General features: G+C 46.1%; 2 protein-coding genes across 5 annotated transcripts in view; one reads left to right on the top strand and one right to left on the bottom strand.

The window, feature by feature from the left end:
- gna13b (G protein subunit alpha 13b) overlaps positions 1–2021 on the bottom strand; it is a 48644-nt gene extending 46623 nt beyond the window's left edge. The window contains exon 1 of the mRNA XM_036942031.2: positions 1610–2021. Coding sequence (XP_036797926.1) covers positions 1610–1892 — 283 coding nt within the window. The 5' untranslated portion in view covers positions 1893–2021. The remainder of the gene's footprint in view (positions 1–1609) is intronic.
- Positions 1989–27509, top strand: rgs9a (regulator of G protein signaling 9a). 4 transcript variants are annotated; one of them, XR_016486126.1, is made up of 17 exons: positions 1989–3744; positions 4662–4758; positions 6632–6682; positions 6945–7051; positions 8009–8060; positions 12699–12757; positions 13382–13458; positions 14758–14839; positions 17108–17177; positions 21655–21684; positions 22491–22552; positions 22816–22929; positions 24475–24590; positions 25351–25438; positions 25590–25728; positions 26023–26105; positions 27107–27509. XR_016486126.1 is itself a non-coding variant. In XM_090197693.1 (17 exons), exons 1-17 carry the CDS (start codon positions 3679–3681, stop codon positions 27264–27266), a joined length of 1446 nt encoding a protein of 481 aa, XP_090053819.1. In that variant the 5' UTR covers positions 1989–3678; the 3' UTR covers positions 27267–27509. The 4 variants fall into 4 exon arrangements, 3 of the variants coding, with proteins under 3 accessions (XP_090053819.1, XP_090053820.1, XP_090053821.1); XM_090197693.1 differs by having other exon boundaries at positions 17108–17170; XM_090197694.1 differs by lacking the exon at positions 17108–17177.

The raw sequence follows: 27509 nt of genomic DNA, 5'->3' as shown, positions 1-27509 counted from the left end.
ATCAGAGGAGGCTGGTGGGAGGAGCTATAGGAGGACGGGCTCATTGTAATGACTGGAATGGAATAAATGGAACAGTATGAAACATATGGAAACCACAGATTTGACTCTGTTCCATTCCAATGAGCCTGGTCCTCCTATAGCTTCTCCCACCAGCCACCTCTGGTTTCTATAGCTACATACATTCACACATTATACACTGAACAAAAATATAAACTCAACATGTAAAGTGTTGGTCCCATGTTTCATGAGCGGAAATAAAAGATCCCAGAAATGTTCCATACGCACAAAAAAGCTTATTTCTCTCGTATGTTGTGCACAAATTTGTTTACACCCCTGTTAGTGAGCACGTCTTCTTTTCCAAGAATTGAATGTTAATTTCTCTACCATAAGCCACCTACGTCATTTAATGTCCATCCCTGCCTCACAATCGCAGACCACATGCATGGTGTCGTGTGGGCGGGCAGTTTGCTGATGTCAGCGTTTTGAACAGAGTGCCCATGGTGGTGGTGGGGTTATGGTATGGGCAGGCATAAGCTACCGGACAAAGAACACAATTGCATTTTACAGATGGCAATTTGAATGCACAGAGATACCGTGACGAATTCCTGAGGCCCATTTTTTTTAAGGCATCTGTGACCAACAGATGAATCTGTATTCCCAGTCGTGAAATCCATAGATTAGGGCCTAATGAATTTATTTCAATTGACTGATGATCTTCTATGAACTAACTCTGTGAAATATTGAATTGTTGCGTTTATATTTTTCAGTAACCACCCTAAACATTTAACAGTGTATTATCCGTCTCCACGTTTTAATCCCCTAGGATGCCCATCCGAGTCCTCGTATACGGCTTGGTTCCCATAACATGAAAACGTCACGCATCTGACTTTTCTCAAATATGTGCAATGATGGTTAGGATATACTTCATCTAGTTATATCCGCTGTGATTAAAACCATTTTAAGCTTTCTGATTTCCAAACTAGCTACCAAGTTATTTCACTATGACTGTTCAAGATTCATGTTTTTAAAAACACTAAAATAAGTTTATAAATAGGTTAAACTACAGCAACAAAGCTAGCTAGCTAGCGCATTAGTTAGCCAAAGCTTACTGCTAGCTGGGTACATTGTCTGATAAAAAAAAACAGCTGATTAACTGTCATGCTATTTTCCAACCCCTGAATAAAACTGACATGGGACAAACAATACGCGTGATATCAGGAGATATATTCAGACATCTGAATCATGCTCAAAGGGAAACCCCCCGCTCGGGTATGTATGGCCTCATCTCTTCAAATCCCACTGGTGCACAGAAACACTTTCAAATAAACATGGGCGTTTCTTCTAGCTGTGTGTGTGTGTGTGTGTGTGTGTTAGCTAGCTAACTAGGCTAGCGAAGAAAACAGATGTGAATGCGCCCGTCCTCCCCACATAGCTAGCTAGCATACCAAGTTACGGCTACTGTTAGCATGCTAGCTGGGTGGCTACTTCCCACTCAGACATCAACTCTTGAACAGAGCAAATAAGTCAAACAAAGGCCCCGGGACAACAACAAAAAAACTCACCAGTGGCGTTATATAAAAGTACAACGAACAACCTAAAAGTACCTTACCTTTAATTACATTACTAAAAATCGTGGCCTTGAACTCTTCTTTGGCCCTTTGATCGAAATCCTGACCATGGATGATGCGCATCTGCTTCAGGAAAGTGGACTTGCCGCTTTCACCCGCTCCGAGTAGGAGAATCTTCACCAGCCGTTTCACGTACGGCTTATCCCGCGAAATACCTTTGTCTATTTCTTTAGATTTCCTTAATTGTTCTGCCTCGTTACTCGTGAGGAGACAGTTTGGAAAACACACAGATAAAACGGACCGGGACGGCAGGAAATCCGCCATCTTTGAAACAACTTCATCGATACAGTAGAGAGAGTTGGTTTGAGGCTAGCGACTGGAGAGTCTACTCGCGGGCGGGTGGGGCGGGGCGCGATTACGATAACGTGTGTGTGTGTGTGTGTGAGCGCGCACAGGGCTAGCACAATGAGGGGGTTCGTTTAACTGGCCTGGTTACCGCGGTGTGTGGAGTTTAAACCGGGTGGAAAAGGGATTGCATTCGTTTTGGAACCGGGCTGCCTCCCGGGCCTGAGCCAGGTAACCCGCTCTGGCCGACGACGGCGAAGTCGGCTGAAAATAATAGTGACGTTTTCAAGCACGTGGATTGATGAGGAGGGTTCTGTATTTTAACATGCGAAAGTGATTGCTTTTGATAAAAAATATTTATCTGCCTTCCCAATGAAAACTAGTATGACAAATCTTATATTTATTGATTGAAAAAAATATGTGTGTTTTTGGACGATGCCTTGTTGACAACATGACCGAGCGGTGCAGATTGCTGTTTGATTTGAGAAAGGTGCTCCTCCCTCGCAGTTTTCGCCCGATGATGTGACAGGACATTGCCCGGTTCAACCCGGGCCAGTGTAATATAATTTTCTCAATGTGAATAAACCTTTGGGCGGATGACAAAAGGTTGCCCATATCCTCAGATTTTGTTACACTTTGAAGCTCACTCATTGCAATTTCTAGAGTAACTGAAATTCATTGTTTTAGACCAGCATACAAGTTATTTATGTCTAGGGGTATTTCAATTTAGGAATTTGTTCAAAAGGTAATTGCGAATAATAATTGATAACAAAATTGAAAAATCATACCTTTAATACAGTAACAAACCATAGCCTACACACATTGTGCCTCACTTAGAAAGACGAGTCGCCATCTTGGAGAAACAGCAACAAAATAAACAGTCGGTGGTTGTATTTGATTAACGTTTTATTAAAAAGCATGGATTTCAACAAACAAAGACAGGCACGCAACAACAAGATTCACTCCGAACACTCTCGTCTACACTCCACCTTGCGGATGTGGTATCGTGGAGGTGGTGAGGCTTCAGGAGATGAGATATACACACTGGTTACAACATGACAACACATCAGAAGGGTGCACTGCATGCAGGTCGTCATAATTTAATATCATGCATTTATCGGCAGTACCACCTGGGTGCGGTAGAGGGCAGTGTATACCCGGGGAGTCATGTCGGTCCGACACCTTCACCTGTGGTATCGTTTTTGGCACCATCTGTGGTTATTAAGGTAGACTAGCCCTAGTTTACCTGTGAAATTCATAGGCCTAAATGAGAGATCAAATTAAAGTATATATTATGTGACAAATTATTATTATTTTATCATCCAGTGAATTGATCGCAAAAAAAATGGATTGTTTTTATCCTTCCTCTTTCACCACATTCTGGGGCGACAAATATTTTACGTGGATTTAAAACATATATTTATATATTTCAATAAACGATAATCCAACAACTGTTACATTTCAATTCAAGGTTTTACTGCCATAATGCCACCAAATTGATAGTTGCTTGATTGTGTGACGTATGTTGGTGTCACTGTCACACGTAACAGGTTGTTAAACCAGAGTTTTAGCCGAGCTGTCATTGGTTGATAAATCCGTCCTCGCGCTTTCTGGCCCCTCTCACGCAATCTCTGACGCGCGGTCAATGGAATAAACTACTGTCCCAGCCCCGGGTATACCATTATACCTGTGTGATCACTTTTTTTCATGAACATTTCATACCTGGATTTTCTTCTTTAGGTCCGTGTATCGACTGACCGCAAACATGACAATTAGGACGCTGAGAGATTATGGTCAGCACTACCGACCACGGATGGCATGCCTAAAAAATGTAGGTTAACTACCAGTACGTTTATGTCATTTATCAGTACTTTTAAATGTTTTGATAAAAAGGTAATAGACTTTAGATAAACTAAAAGTTCACATCATGTCGATTGATTTTAGGTGTGCTGGTGATAGCCTACTTGTTGATAGATTATTATAGTTTACAGTAAATTCACGAGGAGACCCAAGATTGTTGTTTCAATTGACCCTTTCATGTCTTAAAAAAAACCAAATCAATTGGTTTGTAAAAGTTAATTGTAAAATGTTATTTATTTACAAGAGGTTCTAATTTGGTGGATTTGGCCGCTCATAATCCTGTTCCCATCCAATTACAAATGGAAATGGAACAACTGGGAAAGTCATCACGACTTTCAACGTGGTAGTCTGCATAGCGTCGTCAAAAGATGCTACTAGACTCACGTTATTGTTTCATACCCTGTAGGCTACTGCATATTTATTTTGTTTACAGCGAAGAGATTGTAAAACCTCTCGGAGATCCAATCTCAATCGAACCTCTAAACAAGGCTTTCTTATACTTGTGGGGTCAGGACTCAAAGTGGGCCCTGGGTAATGTGGAGAGGTGGGTAGTGAGTTATGAGAATACATCTATAATCACCCATTATTTCTTCTTGATTCGGGTCGTTGTTGGACCATTTGTGTCACAGGAGGACGGTCAATTTCTTATTTGGGTCTCGAGCTAAAAAAGTTTAAGAACCCCTTGCTCTAAACCAATTAGCTGCTTGGACAGCAGGGGGGAAATGGCTCTGAGCCAATCAGGTCCTCCACATCTCAGAGGTCAGAGGTATCATACAGAACACATCACTATGACCTTTGACCCGATATGACTGTTTTCTTCCATTTTCGTTGAAACAAACCAAAGTGTATTTTGAGTCTGGGTGTCTCCCCCCCCCCAACCTGCTCCAGGTGGAGGTGTTTGTGGTTGAGATGCAGGATCCTAAGAGTGGGGTGAAGGGTGCCGACCAGAAACTCAATGTAACCATTATCCCACACGTCATCAACGGTGAGTCACAGCACCAGATGGTCGCCACCACTGAGAGACATATCTCCTCAAACAATATCCCCTCCCATCTCTATTATACTATGACAATGTTTTGCCCTAGATCCTTTTCCTGGTGGAGTGAAATATGGCCACTGTAGCCATGTAGCAGGGCTGAAACAACCCAAACATTCAACTGATTCCGCCAATAGAAAGCTAGGTAGCGGTGCTGCCCGGTAGGGGAAACGGTAGGGAAACACCTCCCATCAATGCTACATTGTTGTTATTTAAAAAACAAACAGAATTCTGGGAAGTTGTGGGTAGTTATTGGACAAGCTAAGATTCTAGAGCTGCGGCAGTCTGTTTTGTAGACCGCCTGCTAGGCTTGCTACTGAAGGTTATATAAGACAGCTGTCAATTGGATCAGATCTGTGTGGGGGCTTTGTGCTCCCAAGCTGCCCTCTAATCCCGGGCTAAGACCAGGGCCAGAGGGGAAAGGTCACACTTACATCCCACATGGCACAGTGCACTGTGTAGACTTATAGGCGTGGTCTAATCTAGAGCACTATAGAGGGAATAATGTAGCAACATGGTCCTTCCCTCCATCTCCAGCCCTCCTGTTCATCCCAAATAGCACCCTATTCCCTACATAGTGCACTACTGCCTGTGAGAGCCAGGTAGTACCTTCAACAGGTAGTCTGTGTGTAGACCAGGCCTGTGAGAGCCAGGTAGAGTACCTTCAACAGGTAGTCTGTGTGTAGACCAGGCCTGTGAGAGCCAGGTAGTACCTTCAACAGGTAGTCTGTGTGTAGACCAGGCCTGTGAGAGCCAGGTAGTACCTTCAACAGGTAGTCTGTGTGTAGACCAGGCCTGTGAGAGCCAGGTAGTGTACCTTCAACAGGTAGTCTGTGTGTAGACCAGGCCTGTGAGAGCCAGGTAGTACCTTCAACAGGTAGTCTGTGTGTAGACCAGGCCTGTGAGAGCCAGGTAGAGTACCTTCAACAGGTAGTCTGTGTGTAGACCAGGCCTGTGAGAGCCAGGTAGTACCTTCAACAGGTAGTCTGTGTGTAGACCAGGCCTGTGAGAGCCAGGTAGTGTACCTTCAACAGGTAGTCTGTGTGTAGACCAGGCCTGTGAGAGCCAGGTAGTACCTTCAACAGGTAGTCTGTGTGTAGACCAGGCCTGTGAGAGCCAGGTAGTACCTTCAACAGGTAGTCTGTGTGTAGACCAGGCCTGTGAGAGCCAGGTAGTGTACCTTCAACAGGTAGTCTGTGTGTAGACCAGGCCTGTGAGAGCCAGGTAGTACCTTCAACAGGTAGTCTGTGTGTAGACCAGGCCTGTGAGAGCCAGGTAGTACCTTCAACAGGTAGTCTGTGTGTAGACCAGGCCTGTGAGAGCCAGGTAGTACCTTCAACAGGTAGTCTGTGTGTAGACCAGGCCTGTGAGAGCCAGGTAGTACCTTCAACAGGTAGTCTGTGTGTAGACCAGGCCTGTGAGAGCCAGGTAGTACCTTCAACAGGTAGTCTGTGTGTAGACCAGGCCTGTGAGAGCCAGGTAGTGTACCTTCAACAGGTAGTCTGTGTGTAGACCAGGCCTGTGAGAGCCAGGTAGTGTACCTTCAACAGGTAGTCTGTGTGTAGACCAGGCCTGTGAGAGCCAGGTAGTACCTTCAACAGGTAGTCTGTGTGTAGACCAGGCCTGTGAGAGCCAGAACAGGTAGTCTGTGTGTAGACCAGGCCTGTGAGAGCCAGAACAGGTAGTCTGTGTGTAGACCAGGCCTGTGAGAGCCAGGTAGTGTACCTTCAACAGGTAGTCTGTGTGTAGGCCAGGCCTGTGAGAGCCAGCTCACTGATGTCATGCTGTGAATATCAATATTGACTTGTCATCCATCACACAGGGCAGGACATTCTAGCATGGATTGTCACCAAAATGAAGGTTACCACAGAAGGTAAGCAACTGGATTCTGCTGGGTAATTATATCAATTAATCCAACACAATTAAGGTGTTTTTTTAACTGTAATTACTTCTTCATTACCATGTTATTATGCAAGCAAGTCACTAGTAGTTAAAGGCTGTAAACTAAAGTATAACCAAGAGCTTTGATAATATATGAACTCTCACCCCCTTCTCTCCTCCCCCCTCCTCTCCTCCCCCCTCCTCTCACCCCCCTCCTCTCCTCCCCCCTCTTCTCTTCCCCCTCCCTCCACCAGAGGCCCAGGCGTTTGGGACCATGCTGGTGGCCTACGGGTACATCTACCCCCTCCAGAACCACAGGAAGTTGGTCCTGGTCCCCGACAGCACCCTCTACCGCTTCCAGGTACCTGCCTGTAACTACCTGTGTCTATCTCCCTGTATCTCCCTGTAACTACCTGTGTCTATCTACCTGTATCTACCTGTAACTACCTGTGTCTATATCCCTGTAACTACCTGCGTCTATCTCCCTGTAACTACCTGCGTCTATCTCCCTGTAACTACCTGTGTCTATCTACCTGTATCTCCCTGTAACTACCTGTATCTATATCCCTGTAACTACCTGTCTATCTACCTGTAACTACCTGTGTCTATCTACCTGTAACTACCTGTGTCTATATCCCTGTAACTACCTGTGTCTATATCCCTGTAACTACCTGTGTCTATCTCCCTGTATCTACCTGTGTCTATCTACCTGTAACAACCTGTGTCTATCTCCCTGTAACTACCTGTGTCTATCTCCCTGTATCTCCCTGTAACTACCTGTGTCTATCTACCTGTATCTCCCTGTAACTAACTGTAACTACCTGTGTCTATCTCCCTGTATCTACCTGTGTCTATCTACGTGTAACAACCTGTGTCTATCTCCCTGTAACTACCTGTGTCTATCTACCTGTATCTCCCTGTAACTACCTGTGTCTATCTACCTGTATCTCCCTGTAACTACCTGTGTCTATCTACCTGTATCTACCTGTGTCTATCTACCTGTATCTCCCTGTAACTAACTGTGTCTATCTACATGTATCTCCCTGTAACTACCTGTGTCTATCTACCTCTATATCCCTGTAACTACATGTCTATCTACCTGTATCTACCTGTAACTACCTGTGTCTATCTACCTGTGTCTCCCTGTAACTACCTGTGTCTATCTCCCTGTATCTCCCTGTAACTACCTGTGTCTATCTACCTGTGTCTCCCTGTAACTACCTGTGTCTATCTCCCTGTATCTCCCTGGAACTACCCATGTCAGAGGCAGAGCAAATGACTAATCTTCATGTCACTGTCTGTCCCAACCTTTCCGCAGACCCCTTATTTCTGGCCCGTGCAGAAGTGGCCCGCTGAGGACATAGACTATGGTGGGTTTATCTTCTGTAGTGGCCCCTCTGAGAACATAGACTATGGTGGGTTTATCTTCTGTAGTGACCCGTCAGAGAACATAGACTATGGTGGGTTTATCTTCTGTAGTGGCCCCTCTGAGGACATAGACTATGGTGGGTTTATCTTCTGTAGTGGCCCCTCTGAGGACATAGACTATGGTGGGTTTATCTTCTGTAGTGGCCCCTCTGGGGACATAGACTATGGTGGGTTTATCTTCTGTAGTGGCCCCTCTGAGAACATAGACTATGGTGGGTTTATCTTCTGTAGTGGCCCGCTGAGGACATAGACTATGGTGGGTTTATCTTCTGTAGTGGCCCCTCTGAGGACATAGACTATGGTGGGTTTATCTTCTGTAGTGGCCCGTCTGAGGACATAGACTATGGTGGGTTTATCTTCTGTACTGGCCCCTCTGAGGACATAGACTATGGTGGGTTTATCTTCTGTAGTGGCCCGCTGAGGACATAGACTATGGTGGGTTTATCTTCTGTAGTGGCCCCTCTGGGGACATAGACTATGGTGGGTTTATCTTCTGTAGTGGCCCCTCTGGGGACATAGACTATGGTGGGTTTATCTTCTGTAGTGGCCCCTCTGAGAACATAGACTATGGTGGGTTTATCTTCTGTAGTGGCCCGCTGAGGACATAGACTATGGTGGGTTTATCTTCTGTAGTGGCCCCTCTGAGAACATAGACTATGGTGGGTTTATCTTCTGTAGTGGCCCGCTGAGGACATAGACTATGGTGGGTTTATCTTCTGTAGTGGCCCCTCTGAGGACATAGACTATGGTGGGTTTATCTTCTGTAGTGGCCCCTCTGAGAACATAGACTATGGTGGGTTTATCTTCTGTAGTGGCCCCTCTGAGGACATAGACTATGGTGGGTTTATCTTCTGTAGTGGCCCCTCTGAGAACATAGACTATGGTGGGTTTATCTTCTGTAGTGGCCCGCTGAGGACATAGACTATGGTGGGTTTATCTTCTGTAGTGGCCCCTCTGAGGACATAGACTATGGTGGGTTTATCTTCTGTAGTGGCCCCTCTGAGAACATAGACTATGGTGGGTTTATCTTCTGTAGTGGCCCCTCTGAGGACATAGACTATGGTGGGTTTATCTTCTGTAGTGGCCCCTCTGAGAACATAGACTATGGTGGGTTTATCTTCTGTAGTGGCCCCGTCTGAGGACATAGACTATGGTGGGTTTACCTTCTGTAGTGAAAGGAGAGTGAATGTCCAGTCACTGTCAGATACTTATTTGTATGTATTTAAACACATAATAAATGAGTGTGTAGATCAGCTTCAATACTGCAGATAGATTGTGGCTTCTATCTGTAACAGCTGTTGGAAGGAGTGGAGGACCAAGGTGCAGTACATGTTCATCTTTTATTAAAATAACTGAACACTGATTAACCAAAATAACAAAGAGAATGAACAAAAACACAAAACAACCACCCACAAAACCCATGTTGGAAAAAGCTACCTAAGTATGGATCTCAATCAGAGACAACGATAGACAGCTGCCTCTGATTGAGAACCACACCCGGCCAAACAACAAAGAAATACAAAACATAGAATGCCCACTCTAGTCACACCCTGGCCTAACCAAAATATTTTCAGCAAACTTAACGTGTAAATATTTCTAAGAACATGACAAGATTCAACAACTGAGACATAAACCGAACAAGTTCCACAGACATGTGACTAACAGAAATTGAATATTGTGTCCCCTGAACAAAAGGAGGGTCAAATTCAAAAGTAACAGTCAGTATCTGGTGTGGCCACCAGCTGCATTAAGTATTGCAGTGCATCTCCTCCTCATGGACTGCACCAGATTTGACAGTTCTTGCTGTGAGATGTTACCCCACTCTTCCACCAAGGCACCTGCAAGTTCCCAGACATTTCTGGGGGGAATGTCCCTAGCCCTCAACCTCCGATCCAAAAGGTCCCAGACGTGACTCTTTGAGGTTGTGGACAGTTGTCTTTTATACTGATAACAAGTTCAAACAGGTGCCATTAATACAGGTAACGAGTGGAGGACAGAGGAGCCTCTTAAAAGAAGAAGTTACAGGTCTGTGAGAGCCAGAAATCTTGCTTGTTTGTAGGTGACCAAATACTTATTTTCCACCATAATTTGCAAATAAATTCATTAAAAATCCTACACTGTGATTTTCTTTTCTCACTTTGTCTGTCATAGTTGAAGTGTACCTATGATGAAAATTACAGGCCTCTCATCTTTTTAAGTGGGAGAACTTGCACAATTGGTGGCTGACTAAATACTTTTTTGTCCCACTGTATAAGACAGTTGCAAGAATTTTATATAAAAATGGAAAATGGAAAAACTCAAAGTTTTAATCCAGCATTGTTTTGTGTATCACTGTGACACGGAGTCAGTAGATTGAAAATCTCTTCCCAATTATTTTGCAGTCTCTATGGCACAGCTGTCCATTTTTTGGTCCTTAATAAGTGAAACTGGTCCACTTTTTTTTATTTATCACAATTTTCTTTAACCAATGTTGGTCTTTAATGCACGGCCGACAGATAACTTCCTGCCTTTCTCTCCCTTCCACTTGCCTCTTCCATTTTTACGTTAATGCTGCAATTAGTTGGTTGTAATTTTGGGTAGAGCAAATATTTCCCTATATTTATGTTAGCTGTGTCTTATTTATGATATTATTTACAAAGATTATACTTTTTTTTTTATTCTCAAAAAAAAAGTTTAAAAACCAATTACTATATTTGAGTTTAACTATAATAATAGTTGTTTTATTTGTTCTGTCTTTTCTGGTGAATTAAACTGAAATTGCAACCAACTTTCTATGGCTTGTTTTAAAAATAGCAATATTTTGGAGATTATTTCATTTTCAAATAACCGCAAGTGAGAGGTTGTCGTCTGAATAAAGGGGAAAAAGGCCATTATTGAACATGGATGGGGTCAGACATGCTTACTAATCTGCTAGAGAACCAGTTCAGATTTAAGTAGAACTTTTGTATGACTGAAGCCTTTAAGTGAGATATCTAATGTTTTAATATTTATAATTTCATATTTATTATATAAATAGGCCCATTTAATTCTGGCTTCCCATTCCAAATAAAATGTAATCTTTTTTTGCTCATATAATTTAAATAACAGGTCGCTAGGTGTAGACCAAGACCATAAGCAAATAGGTGAACTGGGATATGACTAAAGGAGTTAATCAGGGTAAACTGGGATATGACTAAAGGAGTTAATCAGGGTAAACTGGGATATGACTAAAGGAGTTAATCAGGGTAAACTGGGATATGACTAAAGGAGTTAATCAGGGTAAACTGGGATATGACTAAAGGAGTTAATCAGGGTAAATTGGGATATGACTAAAGGAGTTAATCAGGGTAAATTGGGATATGACTAAAGGAGTTAATCAGGGTAAACTGGGATATGACTAAAGGAGTTAATCAGGGTAAACTGGGATATGACCAAAGAGTTAATCAGGGTAAATTGGGATATGACTAAAGGAGTTAATCAGGGTAAACTGGGATATGACTAAAGAGTTAATCAGGGTAAACTGGGATATGAGTAAAGAGTTAAACAGGGTAAACTGGGATATGACTAAAGGAGTTAATCAGGGTAAACTGGGATATGACTAAAGGAGTTAATCAGGGTAAACTGGGATATGACTAAAGGAGTTAATCAGGGTAAACTGGGATATGACTAAAGGAGTTAATCAGGGTAAACTGGGATATGACTAAAGGAGTTAATCAGGGTAAACTGGGATATGACTAAAGAGTTAATCAGGGTAAACTGGGATATGACTAACGAGTTAATCAGGGTAAACTGGGATATGACTAAAGAGTTAAGCAGGGTGATTTTTCCACCAATAGACAGGTATTTTCCTTTCCATGGTAGCAACATCTGATCTATTTTTGCTGACTTTCTATTAAAATGTATTGTAGTGAGATAACTTCTTTCTTTCGGGATATGAATACCGAGTCTGTCAACTTCACCGTCAGACCATTTTATTGGTAAACTACACGGTAATATAAAAGTTATAGATTTTTTTGTGATCCAATACGTAATAGTACACTTATCACAATTTGTTTGTAATCCAGAGAGGGTAGGAAAAGTATCCTCTATGAGGCTGTGAGGCTGTGGAGGGATCCAGATTGTGGATTGAAAAGAAGACATGAATCGTCAGCGTTTCAATGACACCTGTTTTTAAGCTGTCAGCTACTTCTTAGTGTGACTGTTGTTCCAGCTAGTTAAGATAGTGACACAATAACATTCTGAGTCACATGTTAAGTAACATTCTGAGTCACATGTTCAGATAGTGACACAATAACATTCTGAGTCACATGTTCAGATAGTGACACAATAAACATTCTGGGTCACATGTTCAGATAGTGACACAATAAACATTCTGGGTCACATGTTCAGATAGTGACACAATAACATTCTGGGTCACATGTTCAGATAGTGACACAATAAACATTCTGAGTCACATGTTCAGATAGTGACACAATAAACATTCTGAGTCACATGTTCTCACGTAGACAAGCTGATGATGTATTGGCCCAGTTTTCTGCACCAGGCTGAGGTAAAGATGTGGTGAATAACATGTCGTATACTCCCCCTCTCTCTCCCTAAAGCCATCTACCTGGCCAGGAGAAACATCCGGAAGAAGGGGATGCTGGAGCCCTATGAGCAGGTACTACGGGTGGGGGGTGGGGGGGGGGGATGCTGGAGCCATATGAGCAGGTACTACGGGGGGTGGGGGATGCTGGAGCCCTATGAGCAGGTACTACGGGGGGGGGGGGGATGCTGGAGCCCTATGAGCAGGTACTACAGGGGGGGGGGATGCTGGAGCCCTATGAGCAGGTACTACAGGGGGGGGGATGCTGGAGCCATATGAGCAGGTACTACGGGGGGGGGGGGGGATGCTGGAGCCCTATGAGCAGGTACTACGGGGGTGGGGGATGCTGGAGCCCTATGAGCAGGTACTACGGGGGGGGGGGGGGGGGGGGGGGGTGCACATCTTAAATAAATCCCACTTACTACGACAGTGATATGCTGTTGTCTCACCTAGCTATCTCTGGATAAGAGCGTCTGCTAAATGACTACCATGTTCATGTCAGGTACAGTAGCTGTCTCACCCATAGGGCTGTAGTGGTGGTTTAAGGGTTATATTCTGTTTGCTGGGGGTTCCTAAGCAAGATGGAGGAGATAAATATTTCTTTACACACATGAATCTGTTCTTTCAGCGTCGGGGGATTTTGTCGTCTAACTATTTGACTTTTAGTTATTTTAGCCAAACATCTGTTGTTTTCAACAGCAACACTACGACAATCTCCACAAATGGATGAACCCCAAGTGGGATTTCATCGTGATGCAGGCTACCGAGCAGTACAAGTATGTAACCTTCTGTTGTCTGAAGACTGGATTAGACCGCTGTTTATGTGTTGGTAGGGACCCACACACTGTGCAGGCTTTTGATCCAGACCAGCATTAACATGTCTGAATGACCTAATCAAGAGCTGTGTGATGATTCAGACCAGCATTAGCATGTCTGAATGACCTAATCAAGAGCTGTGTGATGATTCAGACCAGCATTAGCATGTCTGAATGACCTAATCAAGAGCTGTGTGATGATTCAGACCAGCATTAACATGTCTGAATGACCTAATCAAGAGCTGTGTGATGATTCAGACCAGCATTAGCATGTCTGAATGACCTAATCAAGAGCTGTGTGATGATTCAGACCAGCATTAGCATGTCTGAATGACCTAATCAAGAGCTGTGTGATGATTCAGTCCAGCATTAACATGTCCGATTCACCTAATCAAGAGCTGTGTGATGATCCAGACCAGCATTAACATGTCTGAATGACCTAATCAAGAGCTGTGTGATGATCCAGACCAGCATTAACATGTCTGAATGACCTAATCAAGAGCTGTGTGATGATTCAGTCCAGCATTAACATGTCCGATTCACCTAATCAAGAGCTGTGTGATGATCCAGACCAGCATTAACATGTCCGATTCACCTAATCAAGAGCTGTGTGATTATTTGAATCAGATGTGTTAGTGCTTGGATGAATAAAAGCCTGCACACCTTGTGGGTCCCCAAGACCAGGTGTAATTCAATAGTGACCTGTCTCTCTTTGTCTCCTGTATCTCCTGTCTCTCTTTGTCTCCTGTCTCTCCTGTCTCTCTTTGTCTCCTGTCTCTCCTGTCTCTCTTTGTCTCCTGTATCTCCTGTCTGTCTCTCCTGTCTGTCTGTCTGTCTCTCCTGTGTCTGTCTCCTGTCTGTCTCTCTTTGTCTCCTGTATCTCCTGTCTGTCTGTCTGTCTGTCTCTCTTTGTCTCCAGTATCTCCTGTCTGTCTCTCCTGTCTGTCTGTCTGTCTCTCCTGTGTCTGTCTCCTGTCTGTCTCTCTTTGTCTCCTGTATCTCCTGTCTGTCTGTCTGTCTGTCTGTCTCTCTTTGTCTCCTGTATCTCCTGTCTGTCTCTCCTGTCTGTCTCCTGTCTCTCCTGTCTCTCTTTGTCTCCTGTATCTACCTCCTTTCCCCTGTCTGTTTCTCCGATATGTGTTCTGACTGTTTCTGTCTCCTGTCTCTCCTGTCTGTCTGTCTCCCCTGTTTCTGTCTCCTGTCTGTCTGTCTCCCCTGTTTCTGTCTGTCTGTCTGTCTGTCTGTCTGTCTGTCTGTCAGGGCTAATAAAGAGAGGAAGAAGCCAGACAGAGTGGTGTTGGACTGTCAGGAGAGAGCCTACTGGATAGTACACAGGCCACCAGTGAGTACGGACCCACCAAAGTGTTTGTGTGTGTGTGTGTGTATCCACAAGGACAGGATATTGTTGCTGTCAGCCTATGAGCTCCATAGCGTCTAGTCCCGCTCTCTCTCCATTCACCGTGACTCTGTTTCGGGATGGAATTTACTCTGACTCCGCCGTAACGTTTGATGTGGTAGTAAACAGCTCGGAGGCAAGTGTATCCTTTTATGTTATTTACTGTGGAACTCACTTGACTAGGGACTACAATGGGGCGTCTCTGCTAAACGGTCACATGACTAATGACAAGTTAAGTTCACGGTCATATCCCTACGCAGAATACTCCAGTGATACTCCAGTGATCACCCAGTAGTGTTAATACGCATCACATAGGAACTATATCAGCTCACATCTTCCCTCCTCTTAATCTGTAGACCTCAATGAGACCTGAATGAGAACTGAATGAGACCTCTATGAGACTTGAATGAGACCTCTATGAGACTTGAATGAGACCTGAATGAGACCTGTATGAGACCTGAATGAGACCTCTATGAGACCTGAATGAGACCTCTATGAGACCTGAATGAGACCCCCTATGAGACCTGAATGAGACCCCTATGAGACCTGAATGAGACCTCTATGAGACCTGAATGAGACCCCTATGAGACCTCTATGAGACCTCTATGAGTCCTGTATGAGACCTCTATGAGTCCTCTATGAGTCCTGTATGAGACCCTATGAGACCTCTGAGACCTGAATGAGACCTGAATGAGACCTCTATGAGACCTCTATGAGACCTGAATGAGACCTCTGAGACCTGAATGAGACCTCTATGAGACCTGAATGAGACCTGAATGAGACCTGAATGAGACCTCTGAGTCCTCTATGAGACCTGAATGAGACCTCTATGAGTCCTCTATGAGTCCCCTATGAGACCTGTATGAGACCTCTATGAGACCCCTATGAGACCTGAATGAGACCTGAATGAGACCTCTATGAGACCTGAATGAGTCCTCTATGAGACCTGAATGAGTCCTCTATGAGACCTCTATGAGACCTGAATGAGACCTGAATGAGACCTCTATTAGACCTCTGAGTCCTGTATGAGACCTGAATGAGACCTGAATGAGACCTCTATGAGACCTGAATGAGTCCTCTATGAGACCTGAATGAGTCCTCTATGAGTCCTGTATGAGACCTCTGAGACCTGAATGAGACCTCTATGAGACCTGAATGAGACCTCTATGAGACCTGAATGAGACCTCTATTAGACCTCTATGAGTCCTGTATGAGACCCTTATGAGACCTGAATGAGACCTGAATGAGACCTCTATGAGACCTCTATGAGACCTGAATGAGACCTCTATGAGACCTGAATGAGACCTCTATGAGACCTGAATGAGACCCCTATGAGACCTGAATGATACCTGAATGAGACCTCTATGAGTCCTCTATGAGACCTGAATGAGACCTCTATGAGTCCCCTATGAGACCTGTATGAGACCTCTATGAGACCCCTATGAGACCTGAATGAGACCTCTATGAGAGCTGAATGAGACCTCTATGAGACCTGAATGAGACCTCTATGAGACCTGAATGAGACCTCTATGAGTCCTCTATGAGTCCTCTATGAGTCATGTATGAGACCTCTTAAATACAATATACCCAGGGGTCTGTGCTCCAGTTCCTTACCCAGGGGTCTGTGCTCCAGTTCCTTACCCAGGGGTCTGTGCTCCAGTTCCTTACCCAGGGGTCGGTACCCCAGTTCCTTACCCAGGGGTCTGTGCCTCAGTTCCTTACCCAGGGGTCTGTGCTCCAGTTCCTTACCCAGGGGTCTGTGCTCCAGTTCCTTACCCAGGGGTCTGTGCTCCAGTTCCTTACCCAGGGGTCTGTGCTCCAGTTCCTTACCCGGCGGTCTGTGCTTCAGTTCCTTACCCAGGGGTCTGTGCTCCAGTTCCTTACCCAGGGGTCTGTGCCTCAGTTCCTTACCCAGGGGTCTGTGCTCCAGTTCCTTACCCAGGGGTCTGTGCTCCAGTTCCTTACCCAGGGGTCTGTGCTCCAGTTCCTTACCCAGGGGTCTGTGCTCCAGTTCCTTACCCAGGGGTCTGTGCCCCAGTTCCTTACCCAGGGGTCTGTGCCCCAGTTCCTTACCCAGGGGTCTGTGCTCCAGTTCCTTACCCAGGGGTCTGTGTTCCAGTTCCTTACCCAGGGTTCTGTGCTCCAGACTCTGGAGATAATATGTTGAGTTACAGCACATCAGACTGACTAAACAGGTGCTTGTTGTGTCCACAGCGTCGGACACACAGTGCCATGGACTATGGTCTGGACCGTCTCATTGACCCCAATGCAGAGGAGGTAACAGGTGAGTACTGTGCTCTCTGAGAGACATTTCCCTTGGAAAACAGAGTGGTTCCCAAATGCACCCTGTACATTATACACTGAGTGTACAAAACATCAAGGACACCTTCCTGATATTGAGTTGCCCCCCGTCCTTTGCCCTCAGAACAGCCTCAATTCATCGGGTCATGGACTCTACAAGGTGTTGAAAGCGTTCCACAGGGATGCTGGCCCATGTTGACTCTACATGGTGTTGAAAGGGTTCCACAGGGATGCTGGCCCATGTTGACTCTACAAGGTGTTGAAAGGGTTCCACAGGGATGCTGGCCCATGTTGACTCTACAAGGTGTTGAAAGGGTTCCACAGGGATGCTGGCCCATGTTGACTCTACAAGGTGTTGAAAGGGTTCCACAGGGATGCTGGCCCATGTTGACTCTACAAGGTGTTGAAAGCGTTCCACAGGGATGCTGGCCCATGTTGACTCTACAAGGTGTTGAAAGCGTTCCACAGGGATGCTGGCCCATGTTGACTCTACAAGGTGTTGAAAGCGTTCCACAGGGATGCTGGCCCATGTTGACTCTACAAGGTGTTGAAAGTGTTCCACAGAGATGCTGGCCCATGTTGACTCTACAAGGCGTTGAAAGTGTTCCACAGGGATGCTGGCCCATGTTGACTCTACAAGGTGTTGAAAGTGTTCCATAGAGATGCTGGCCCATGTTGACTCTACAAGGTGTTGAAAGCTTTCCACAGGGATGCTGGCCCATGTTGACTCTACAAGGTGTTGAAAGCGTTCCACAGGGATGCTGGCCCATGTTGACCCCAATGCTTTCCAAAGTTGTGTCCAGTTGGCTGGATGTACTTTGGGTGGTGGACCATTCTTGATACACACAGGAAACTGTTGAGCGTGGAAAACCCAGCAGCGTTGCAGTTCTTGACACAAACCGGTGCACCTGGCACCTACTACCATACCCCGTTCAAAGTCACTTAAATTTGTGTTGCCCATTCACCCTCTGAATGGCGCACATACACAATCCATGTCTCAATTGTCTCAAGGCTTAAAAATCCTTCTTTAACCAGGTCTCCTCCCCTTCATATACACTGATTGAAGTGGATTTAACAAGTGACATCAATAAGGGATCATATCTTTCACCTGGATTCACTTGGTCAGTCTGTCATGGAAAGACAGGTGTTCTTAATGTTTCTCCACTCAGTGTATAATGTGTTGTCGTTTGGGAAGCATCCTTTTATTTTGGACTTCCTGGTTTGAGGTTGAAATAAAAGAGTTTGACGTTCGAAGGGGGTGGAGCTACGTTGAGAGGTGGTAGGAGGTGTCATAATGTAAATCTCCAATAGGCAGATTCTGCCAGGACTGAATAGGATACGTGATAACGAGCAGTATTCATTAAGTTTTCTGGGTTTGTCACTGGTTATTTGGATGTATCAGGATTGGGTGAAAGCACTGCTTCATTTGCTTCGCCTGGAGACCCTCGAACGCGTGCCCATGCAGATCGGGGGAGGGGGGGGGGGGGGGGGGGGGGTTGTGCCCATGCAGGTGGGGGGGGGGGGGAGATTTGCAGATTTGCAGCTACATCAGTTTCTAACACCATGAACACAGACGTTCACACTGCTGACCAAATTACACAAGATTCTACTTCTGTGTTACAGAGGTTAGATGTAATGTGCTGAAATTCTTTCCCTTGTCATATTTCAATTTGACATTTTTGTAATTTACCAGACGCTCTTATCCAGAGAGACTTACAGGAGCGTTTAGGGTTAAGTGCAGTTAAGGGCAGATTTTTCACCTAGTTGACTCGGGATTTGAACCAGCAACCTTTCTGTTACTGGCCCAACACTCTTAACCGATAGGCTACCTGCCACCTCATACGTCATCACCCCACCAGTCTGAGATGAAGAGATGTGGGAGAGTGAATAGAGAGAGAGAGAGAGAGTGAAGGGAAAGTTGAGAGAGAGGAGACAGAAAGAGTGAAGGGAAAGTTGAGAGAGAGGAGACAGAGAGAGAGAGAGAGAGAGAGAGTGAGTGAAGGGAAAGTTGAGAGAGAGTGAGTGAAGGGAAAGTTGAGAGAGAGAGAGTGAAGGGAAAGTTGAGAGAGAGAGAGAGAGAGAGTGAGTGAAGGGAAAGTTGAGAGAGAGGAGAGAGAGAGTGAGTGAAGGGAAAGTTGAGAGAGAGGAGAGAGAGAGAGAGAGAGAGAGAGAGAGAGTGAAGGGAAAGTTGAGAGAGGAGAAAGAGTGAAGGGAAAGTTGAGAGAGAGGAGAAAGAGAGAGAGAGAGAGAGAGTGAAGGGAAAGTTGAGAGAGGAGAAAGAGTGAAGGGAAAGTTGAGAAAGAGAGAGAGAGAGAGAGGGAGAGAGTGAAGGGAAAGTTGAGAGAGAGGAGAAAGAGAGAGAGAGGAGACAGAGAGAGAGAGTGAGTGAAGGGAAAGTTGAGAGAGAGAGAGAGAGTGAGTGAAGGGAAAGTTGAGAGAGAGAGAGAGAGAGAGTGAAGGGAAAGTTGAGAGAGAACCACCTGCTTCTCAGAGCTCTAAGAACATTACTGAGGATTAGCAGAGGCTACTAGACTACAGTTCTCTCTCTCTCTCTACTTCTCTACCTCTCACTCTAGAGAGGCTACTAGACTACAGTTCTCTCTCTCTCTCTACTTCTCTACCTCTCACTCTAGAGGCTACTAGACTACAGTTCTCTCTCTCTCTCTCTACTTCTCTACCTCTCACTCTAGAGAGGCTACTAGACTACAGTTCTCTCTCTCTCTCTCCTTCTCTACCTCTCACTCTAGAGGCTACTAGACTACAGTTCTCTCTCTCTCTCTACTTCTCTACCTCTCACTCTAGAGGCTACTAGACTACAGTTCTCTCTCTCTCTCTACTTCTCTACCTCTCACTCTAGAGGCTACTAGACTACAGTTCTCTCTCTCTCTCTACTTCTCTACCTCTCACTCTAGAGAGGCTACTAGACTACAGTTCTCTCTCTCTCTCTCTCTTTTTTTCTACCTCTCTCTCAATTCAATTCAAGGGGCTTTATTGGCATGGGAAACATATGTTAACATTGCCAAAGCAATGTCTCTCTCTCTACTTCTCTACCTCTCAATTTCAAATTAAGGGGCTTTATTGGCATGGGAAAGTGTTTACATTGCCAAAGAAAGTGAAGTAGATGATAAACAAAAGTGAAATAAACAATAAAAATGAACAGTAAACATGACACTCACAGACGTTCCAAACTAATAAAGACATTACAAATGTCATATTATGTGCAAATTGTTAAAGTACAAAAGGGAAAATAAATAAACATAAATATGGGTTGTATTTACAATGTTCTTCACTGGTTGACCTTTTCTTGTGGCAACAGGTCACAAATCTTGCTGCTGTGATGTCACACTGTGGAATTTCACCCAGTAGATATGGGAGTTTATCAACATTGGATTTGGTTTTGAATTCTTTGTGGATCTGTGTAATCTGAGGGAAGTATGTCTCTCTAATATGGTCATACATTGGGCAGGAGGTTAGGAAGTGCAGCTCAGTTTCCACCTCATTTTGTGGGCAGTGAGCACATAGCCTGTCTTCTCTTGAGAGCCATGTCTGCCTATGGCGGCCTTTCTCAATAGCAGGGCTGTGCTCACTGAGTCTGTACATAGTCAAAGATTTCAACAGCACAGGCCTTTTTGGGTTGGAGGGGTTTGTATTTTCTCTGTCTTTCTCTGCTCTTCATTTGACTGTTTGTTCTGTCGTCTCTTCCTTCAGATTCTATTCCATCACATCCTTCACCTGTTGTCGAGAGGATTGTTTACACACACACACACACACACACACACACACACACACACTCTTTCTGCCTTACCATGCAGATTTATCTTCTTGTGTTGTAGCCTGTGACTGTGGTGTAGCCTGTGACTGTGGTATAGTCTGTGACTGTGGTGTAGTGTGACTGTGTTGTAGTCTGTGACTGTGGTGTAGTCTGTGACTGTGGTTTAGTGTGACTGTGGTGTAGTCTGTGACTGTGGTGTAGTCTGTGACTGTGGTATAGTCTGTGACTGTGGTGTAGTGTGACTGTGGATAGTGTGACTGTGGTATAGTGTGACTGTGGTTTAGTCTGTGACTGTGGTGTAGCCTGTGACTGTGGTATAGCCTGTGACTGTACTGTAGCCTGTGACTGTGGTGTATTCTGTGACTGTACTGTAGCCTGTGACTGTGCTGTAGCCTGTGACTGTGTTGTAGCCTGTGACTGTGGTGTATTCTGTGACTGTACTGTAGCCTGTGACTGTGCTGTAGCCTGTGACTGTGTTGTAGCCTGTGACTGTGGTGTATTCTGTGACTGTGCTGTAGCCTGTGACTGTGCTGTAGCCTGTGACTGTGCTGTTGCCTGTGACTGTGGTATAGCCTGCTTTCGAGAGGGATTGTGTGTGTGAGAGTGCGTTAGTTGTGACTTTAGATAGCAGTGGATCAGAAGAGCTCTGCCTGTAATAACAAGCTGTTCTTCTCTCGTGGGTTTTCAGGTGTTGACCTTCGACGTGGTCAGGAGAACCGTAAGACTTCAGACATACTTCTGCACTGGAATACCTGAATAACCCAATGCACTCAAGTTTATGTGTTGGTGTAGAAAATAGATTAAGTACAGAAATTACAGACATATCATGTATCTCCTCTTCCTCTCCTTTCTTCTCCTCTTCTTCTCCCCTTCCTCTCCTCTCTCCTCTCCCCTTCCTCTCCTCTCTTCTCCCCTTCCTCTCCTCTCTTCTCCTCTTCCTTTCCTCTCTTCTCCCCTTCCTCTCCTCTCTCCTCTCCGCTCTCCTCTCCGCTCTTCTCTCCTTCCTCTCCTCACCTTCCTATCCTTCCTCCTCTCCCCTTCCTCTCTTCTCTCCTCTTTCCTTCTCTCATTCGCTCCTCTTTCCTTCTTCTCGTCTCTCTTCTCTCTCCTCCTCATCCTTATTTCCTCCTCTCCTCCTTATTTATCCCCCTCTATCCTCTCCTCCTCCTTATTTATCCCCCTCTATCCTCTCCTCTCCTCCTCCTTATTTATCCCCCTCTATCCTCTCCTCTCCTCCTCCTTATTTATCCCCCTCTATCCTCTCCTCTCCTCCTCCTTATTTATCCCCCTCTATCCTCTCCTCCTCCTTATTTATCCCCCTCTATCCTCTCCTCCTCCTTATTTATCCCCATCTATCCTCTCCTCTCTCCTCCTCCTTATTTATCCCCCTCTCCTCCTCCTTATTTATCCCCCTCTCTCCTCCTCCTTATTTATCCCCCTCTCCTCTCCTCCTTATTTATCTCCCTCTATCCTCTCCTCCTCCTTCTTATCTCCCTCTCTCCTCTCCTCTCTCCTGCTCCCCAGAACATTTTCCTTACACAAGCACTAATGAGGTCAGCTGTCAAATCGTCTGTGTCCCTCACAGCGTAAGTCCTTCTCAATACACTTCACACATTGATTGATTGATTGATAGGTTGTGTGTGGTCATTTGATGAACTGATTTGCTGAATGACTGACTGACTGACACCAGCAACATTAATATTGTGTTCAGAAATGTAAACCCCGTCCAAACTAAACCCCAACGTTACAGTATAACGAGAGAAGTTGTTTTATTGTATAAATGATTATTTTTGGGACGACAACATATGATGGAGATTCACAGCGTTTAAGTCCCCTCTGTTCTCCTCAGCTTTGTCAAGTTCGTGACAACCCACCACAATCACGACCCGTTCCTGACAACCCCTGTCCCCAGTAACCCTTGGATAACGGACAGTGATGAGTTCTGGCAACTCAACTCAAGAAGGTAATTTCTGGCAACTGAACACAGGTGCATAGTTTTGCTCTGGCCCAGTAGAAATACACATGATTCTACTGTTCAAAGTCTTGATTGAAGATCATGATGATGTCATTAGAATCCCTCTCTCTTCCCCATCTCTCTCTCTCTCTTCCCCATCTCTCTCTCCTCCCCATCTCTCTCTCTCTCTTCCCCATCTCTCTCTCTTCCCCATCTCTCTCTCTTCCCCATCTCTCTCTCTCCCCATCTCTCTCTCTCCTCCCCATCTCTCTCTCTCTTCCCCATCTCTCTCTCTCCTCCCCATCTCTCTCTCTCTTCCCCATCTCTCTCTCTCCTCTCCCATCTCTCTCTCTCTCTCTTCCCCATCTCTCTCTCTCTCTCTTCCCCATCTCTCTCTCTCTCTCTTCCCCATCTCTCTCTCTCTCTCTTCCCCATCTCTCTCTCTCTCTTCCCCATCTCTCTCTCTCTCTTCCCCATCTCTCTCTCTCTCTCTTCCCCATCTCTCTCTCTCTCTTCCCCATCTCTCTCTCTCTCTTCCCCATCTCTCTCTCTCTCTTCCCCATCTCTCTCTCTCTCTTCCCCATCTCTCTCTCTCTCCCCATCTCTCTCTCTTCCCCATCTCTCTCTCTCTCTCTTCCCCATCTCTCTCTCTTCCCCATCTCTCTCTCCCTTCCCATCTCTCTCTCTCCTCCCCATCTCTCTCTCTCCTCCCCATCTCTCTCTCTCTTCCCCATCTCTCTCTCTCTCTTCCCCATCTCTCTCTCTCTCTTCCCCATCTCTCTCTCTCTTCCCCATCTCTCTCTCTCTCTTCCCCATCTCTCTCTCTATTCCCCATCTCTCTCTCTATTCCCCATCTCTCTCTCTCTCTTCCCCATCTCTCTCTCTATTCCCCATCTCTCTCCCTCTTCCCCATCTCTCTCTCTCTCTCTCTTCCCCATCTCTCTCTCTCTTCCCCATCTCTCTCTCTCTCTTCCAATCTCTCTCTCTCTCTTCCCCATCTCTCTCTCTCTCTCTTCCCCATCTCTCTCTCTCTCTCTTCCCCATCTCTCTCTCTCTCTTCCCCATCTCTCTCTCTCTCTCCCCCATCTCTCTCTCTCTTCCCCATCTCTCTCTCTCTCTCTTCCCCATCTCTCTCTCTCTCTTCCCCATCTCTCTCTCTCTTCCCCATCTCTCTCTCTCTCTTCCCCATCTCTCTCTCTCTCCCCATCTCTCTCTCTTCCCCATCTCTCTCTCTCTCTTCCCCATCTCTCTCTCTCTCTTCCCCATCTCTCTCTCTCTCTCTTCCCCATCTCTCTCTCTCTCTTCCCCATCTCTCTCTCTCTCTCTTCCCCATCTCTCTCTCTCTCTCTTCCCCATCTCTCTCTCTCTCTCTTCCCCATCTCTCTCTCTCTCTTCCCCATCTCTCTCTCTCTCCCCCATCTCTCTCTCTCTCTCCCCCATCTCTCTCTCTCTCCTCCATCTCTCTCTCCCTCTCCCCCATCTCTCTCTCTCTCCTCCCCATCTCTCTCTCCTCCCCCCCCCCTCTCTCTCTCCCCCTCTCTCTCTCTTCATCAGTGTGGACATCCCCACTAAGTTGAGTGTGGAGCGTTGGGTCTTGAGCTTCTGGGAGCTGATCAGTGACCCACGAGGCAGAGTCGACTTCAAGCTCTTCCTCAAGAAGGAGCACAGTGGTCAGTACACACACACACACACACATACTTTTTCCTTACACAAGCCCTAATGAGGTCAGAGGTCAAATCGCTCCCGAGTGGCAGAGCGGTCTAAGGCACTGTATCTCAGTGCTAAAGGCGGCGCTACAGACCCTGGTTCGATCCTGGGCTGTTTCACAACCGACCTTGATCGGGAATCGGGCGGCGCACAATTGACCCAGCGTCGTCCGGGTTAGGGTTTGGCCGGGGTAGGGTTTGGCCGGGGTAGGGTTAGGTCGTCATTGTGAATAAGAATGTGTTCTTAACTGGCTTGCCTTGTTAAATAAAGGTTCAATACAATTTTTTTAAAACACATCGTTTCCTCAATTCGTTTTTCCTCGATTCCTTGTGTCCTCTTTCCTTGCCTCCTCAAAGCATTAATAGTTCCTCCAACAGAGGACGCAAGGGAGGAAACGTTCATCCCAAATGGAACCCTATGTAGTGCATTAGGGAATAGGGAGCCATGTCATTTAGGATGCACCCTATGTAGTGCACTAGGGAATAGGGAGCCATGTCATTTAGGATGTACCCTACGGTTTACCATGCATGCTGTGGTATACAGCTCAGCTAACCTAGCAGTGTGTGTGCGTGTGTGTGTGTGTCTCTGTATGTGTGTGTGTGCGTGTGTGTGTGTCTGTATGTGTGTGTGCGTGTGTCTGTATGTGTGTGTGCGCGTGTGTGTGTATCTGTGTGTGTGTGTGTGTGTGTGTGTGTGTGTGTGTGTGTGTGTGTGTGTGCGCAGCGGAGAACATGGCGTTCTACGAGGCAGCTGAGGAGATGAGGTGGGGAGCAGCGTCTGCCATACCAGAGAAATCCCAGTTCATCTTCAAGTGAGTTACACTGGAGAATGTGTGAGACAGAGAGAACCTTAACCTCTGTGTGTGAGACAGAAAGAGTTGCTTCTTGGTTTTTAACCTCTGCGTGTGTGTGTGTGTGTGTGTGTGTGTGTATCTGTGTGTGTGTGTGTGTGTGTGTGCGTAGCACCTTTCTGAAGCCTGGAGCTCCTCGATGGATCAACATCGATGGTCGTACCATGGGGCTGACAGTGAAGGGTCTGGTTGTTCCTCACCGCTACGTGCTGGACGCTGCCCAGACACACATCTTCCTGCTCATGAAGAAGGTGTGTGTGTAGTTAGTCCCTCCTAACAGAGGGGTCAGGCTTGTTCATCACACCAGTTCACTGAACTACCTCTTTAACACAACTAAACACACAGTACACAGAGCAGGATAATATGAAGTTATGTCATGAACTACCTCTGTAACACAACTAAACACACAGTACACAGAGCAGGATAATATGAAGTTATGTGTCGTGACGCACGTCCGTTTCAGAACGTCAGAATGAATCTCAACTCAAAAGTTTGTAACTAAGAAGTATTTGTGTATAATGTCCCCTCCTCTGTCTCTGTCCCAGGATACCTTCTACCGTTACCTCAAGTCTCCGGTCCATAAAGACATGCAGAAGAGGGCTCTGGTCCCGGCGCCCCACGTCTTCACGTAAGACTCTGCAGGATATTCTGCACCTCCACCATATCATTGTTTATTGGACTGAAACATTCACCTGTCTCTACCAAGCCGTCTCCAGTTTATAGAGCTGGTGTCATGTGTCTTTTACTAGAGACAGTCAGCTGGTCTTGGGGGGGGATCATGGAAATTCAACAACAGCAGAGGTCTTAATGTGCAATATGAGTCTGATCATCTACACTCACCTCTTTTCTCCCCCTCTCCTTCCTCCTCTCTCTCACCGCCCCTTCTGCCTCTCTCACCGCTCCTTCTGTCTCTCTCTTCCCCTCTCTGTCTCTCTCTCTCTTCCCCCTCTCTGTCGCTCTCTTCCCCCTCTCTGTCGCTCTCTTCCCCCTCTCTGTCGCTCTCTTCCCCCTCTCTGTCGCTCTCTGTCTCTCTTCCCCCTCTCTGTCTCTCTTCCCCCTCTCTGTCTCTCTCCCCCCCCTCTGTCTCTCTCTTCCCCTTCTCTGTCTCTCTCTTCCCCCTCTCTGTCTCTCTCACCGCCACTTCCCCTTCTCTGTCTCTCTCTTCCCTCTGTCTCTCTCTCCCCCTCTCTGTCTCTCTCACCACCCCTTCCCCTTCTGTCTCTCTCTCCCCCCTCTGTCTCTCTCACCGCCCCTTCTCTGTCTCTCTCTTCCCCCTCTCTGTCTCTCTCCCCCCCCTCTGTCTCTCTCTTCCCCTTCTCTGTCTCTCTCTTCCCCCTCTCTGTCTCTCTCACCACCCCTTCCCCTTCTGTCTCTCTCTCCCCCCTCTGTCTCTCTCTTCCCCTTCTCTGTCTCTCTCTCCCCCCTCTCTGTCTCTCTCACCACCCCTTCCCCTTCTGTCTCTCTTCCCCGTGTCTCTCTCCCCCCTCTCTGTCTCTCTCACCACCCCTTCCCCTTCTGTCTCTCTTCCCCCTGTCTCTCTCTCCCCCCTCTCTGTCTCTCTCACCACCCCTTCCCCTTCTGTCTCTCTCACCGCCCCTTCTCTCTCTCTTCCCTCTCCCTCCTCTCCAGTGATGCCCAGTTGGAGGCCAATGTGAGGAATCGTAACCCAGGCGTCAGCCCCATCCTGCAGTGGCAGCAGGAGGAGGAGGAGAAGGCAGCAGCAGCTGTTGCTGCCAGGCCCATTGACGTCAAAGCCATGGTGGCCACCAACAAGCTGGACAGGAAGTAGAGAGGGCCCAGGGCATCATGGGAAATGGAGTTTAATATACATGCGGTTGTTCATCTAATATATATTTGGTTTCCATGGAGATGGTGTTACATAGGACTACTTTATGTCCTAAATATTGGATTTATTAGCTATTGTTTTAATGGAGATATTGGTATTGTATAGAATCATTTATGTCCTCGACAACTGATGTCAAGCCAGTACGGATTGGATGATTGAGGGAAATAAACTATTGTCTGTTGAGTA

Source organism: Oncorhynchus mykiss, chromosome 13 (genome assembly GCF_057628025.1).
Source record: "Oncorhynchus mykiss isolate SJ-2025 chromosome 13, ASM5762802v1, whole genome shotgun sequence".
Taxonomy (NCBI): domain Eukaryota; kingdom Metazoa; phylum Chordata; class Actinopteri; order Salmoniformes; family Salmonidae; genus Oncorhynchus; species Oncorhynchus mykiss.
The sequence above is the reverse complement of the archived record's forward strand: the minus strand, read 5'-3'. Positions and strand labels throughout refer to the sequence as shown.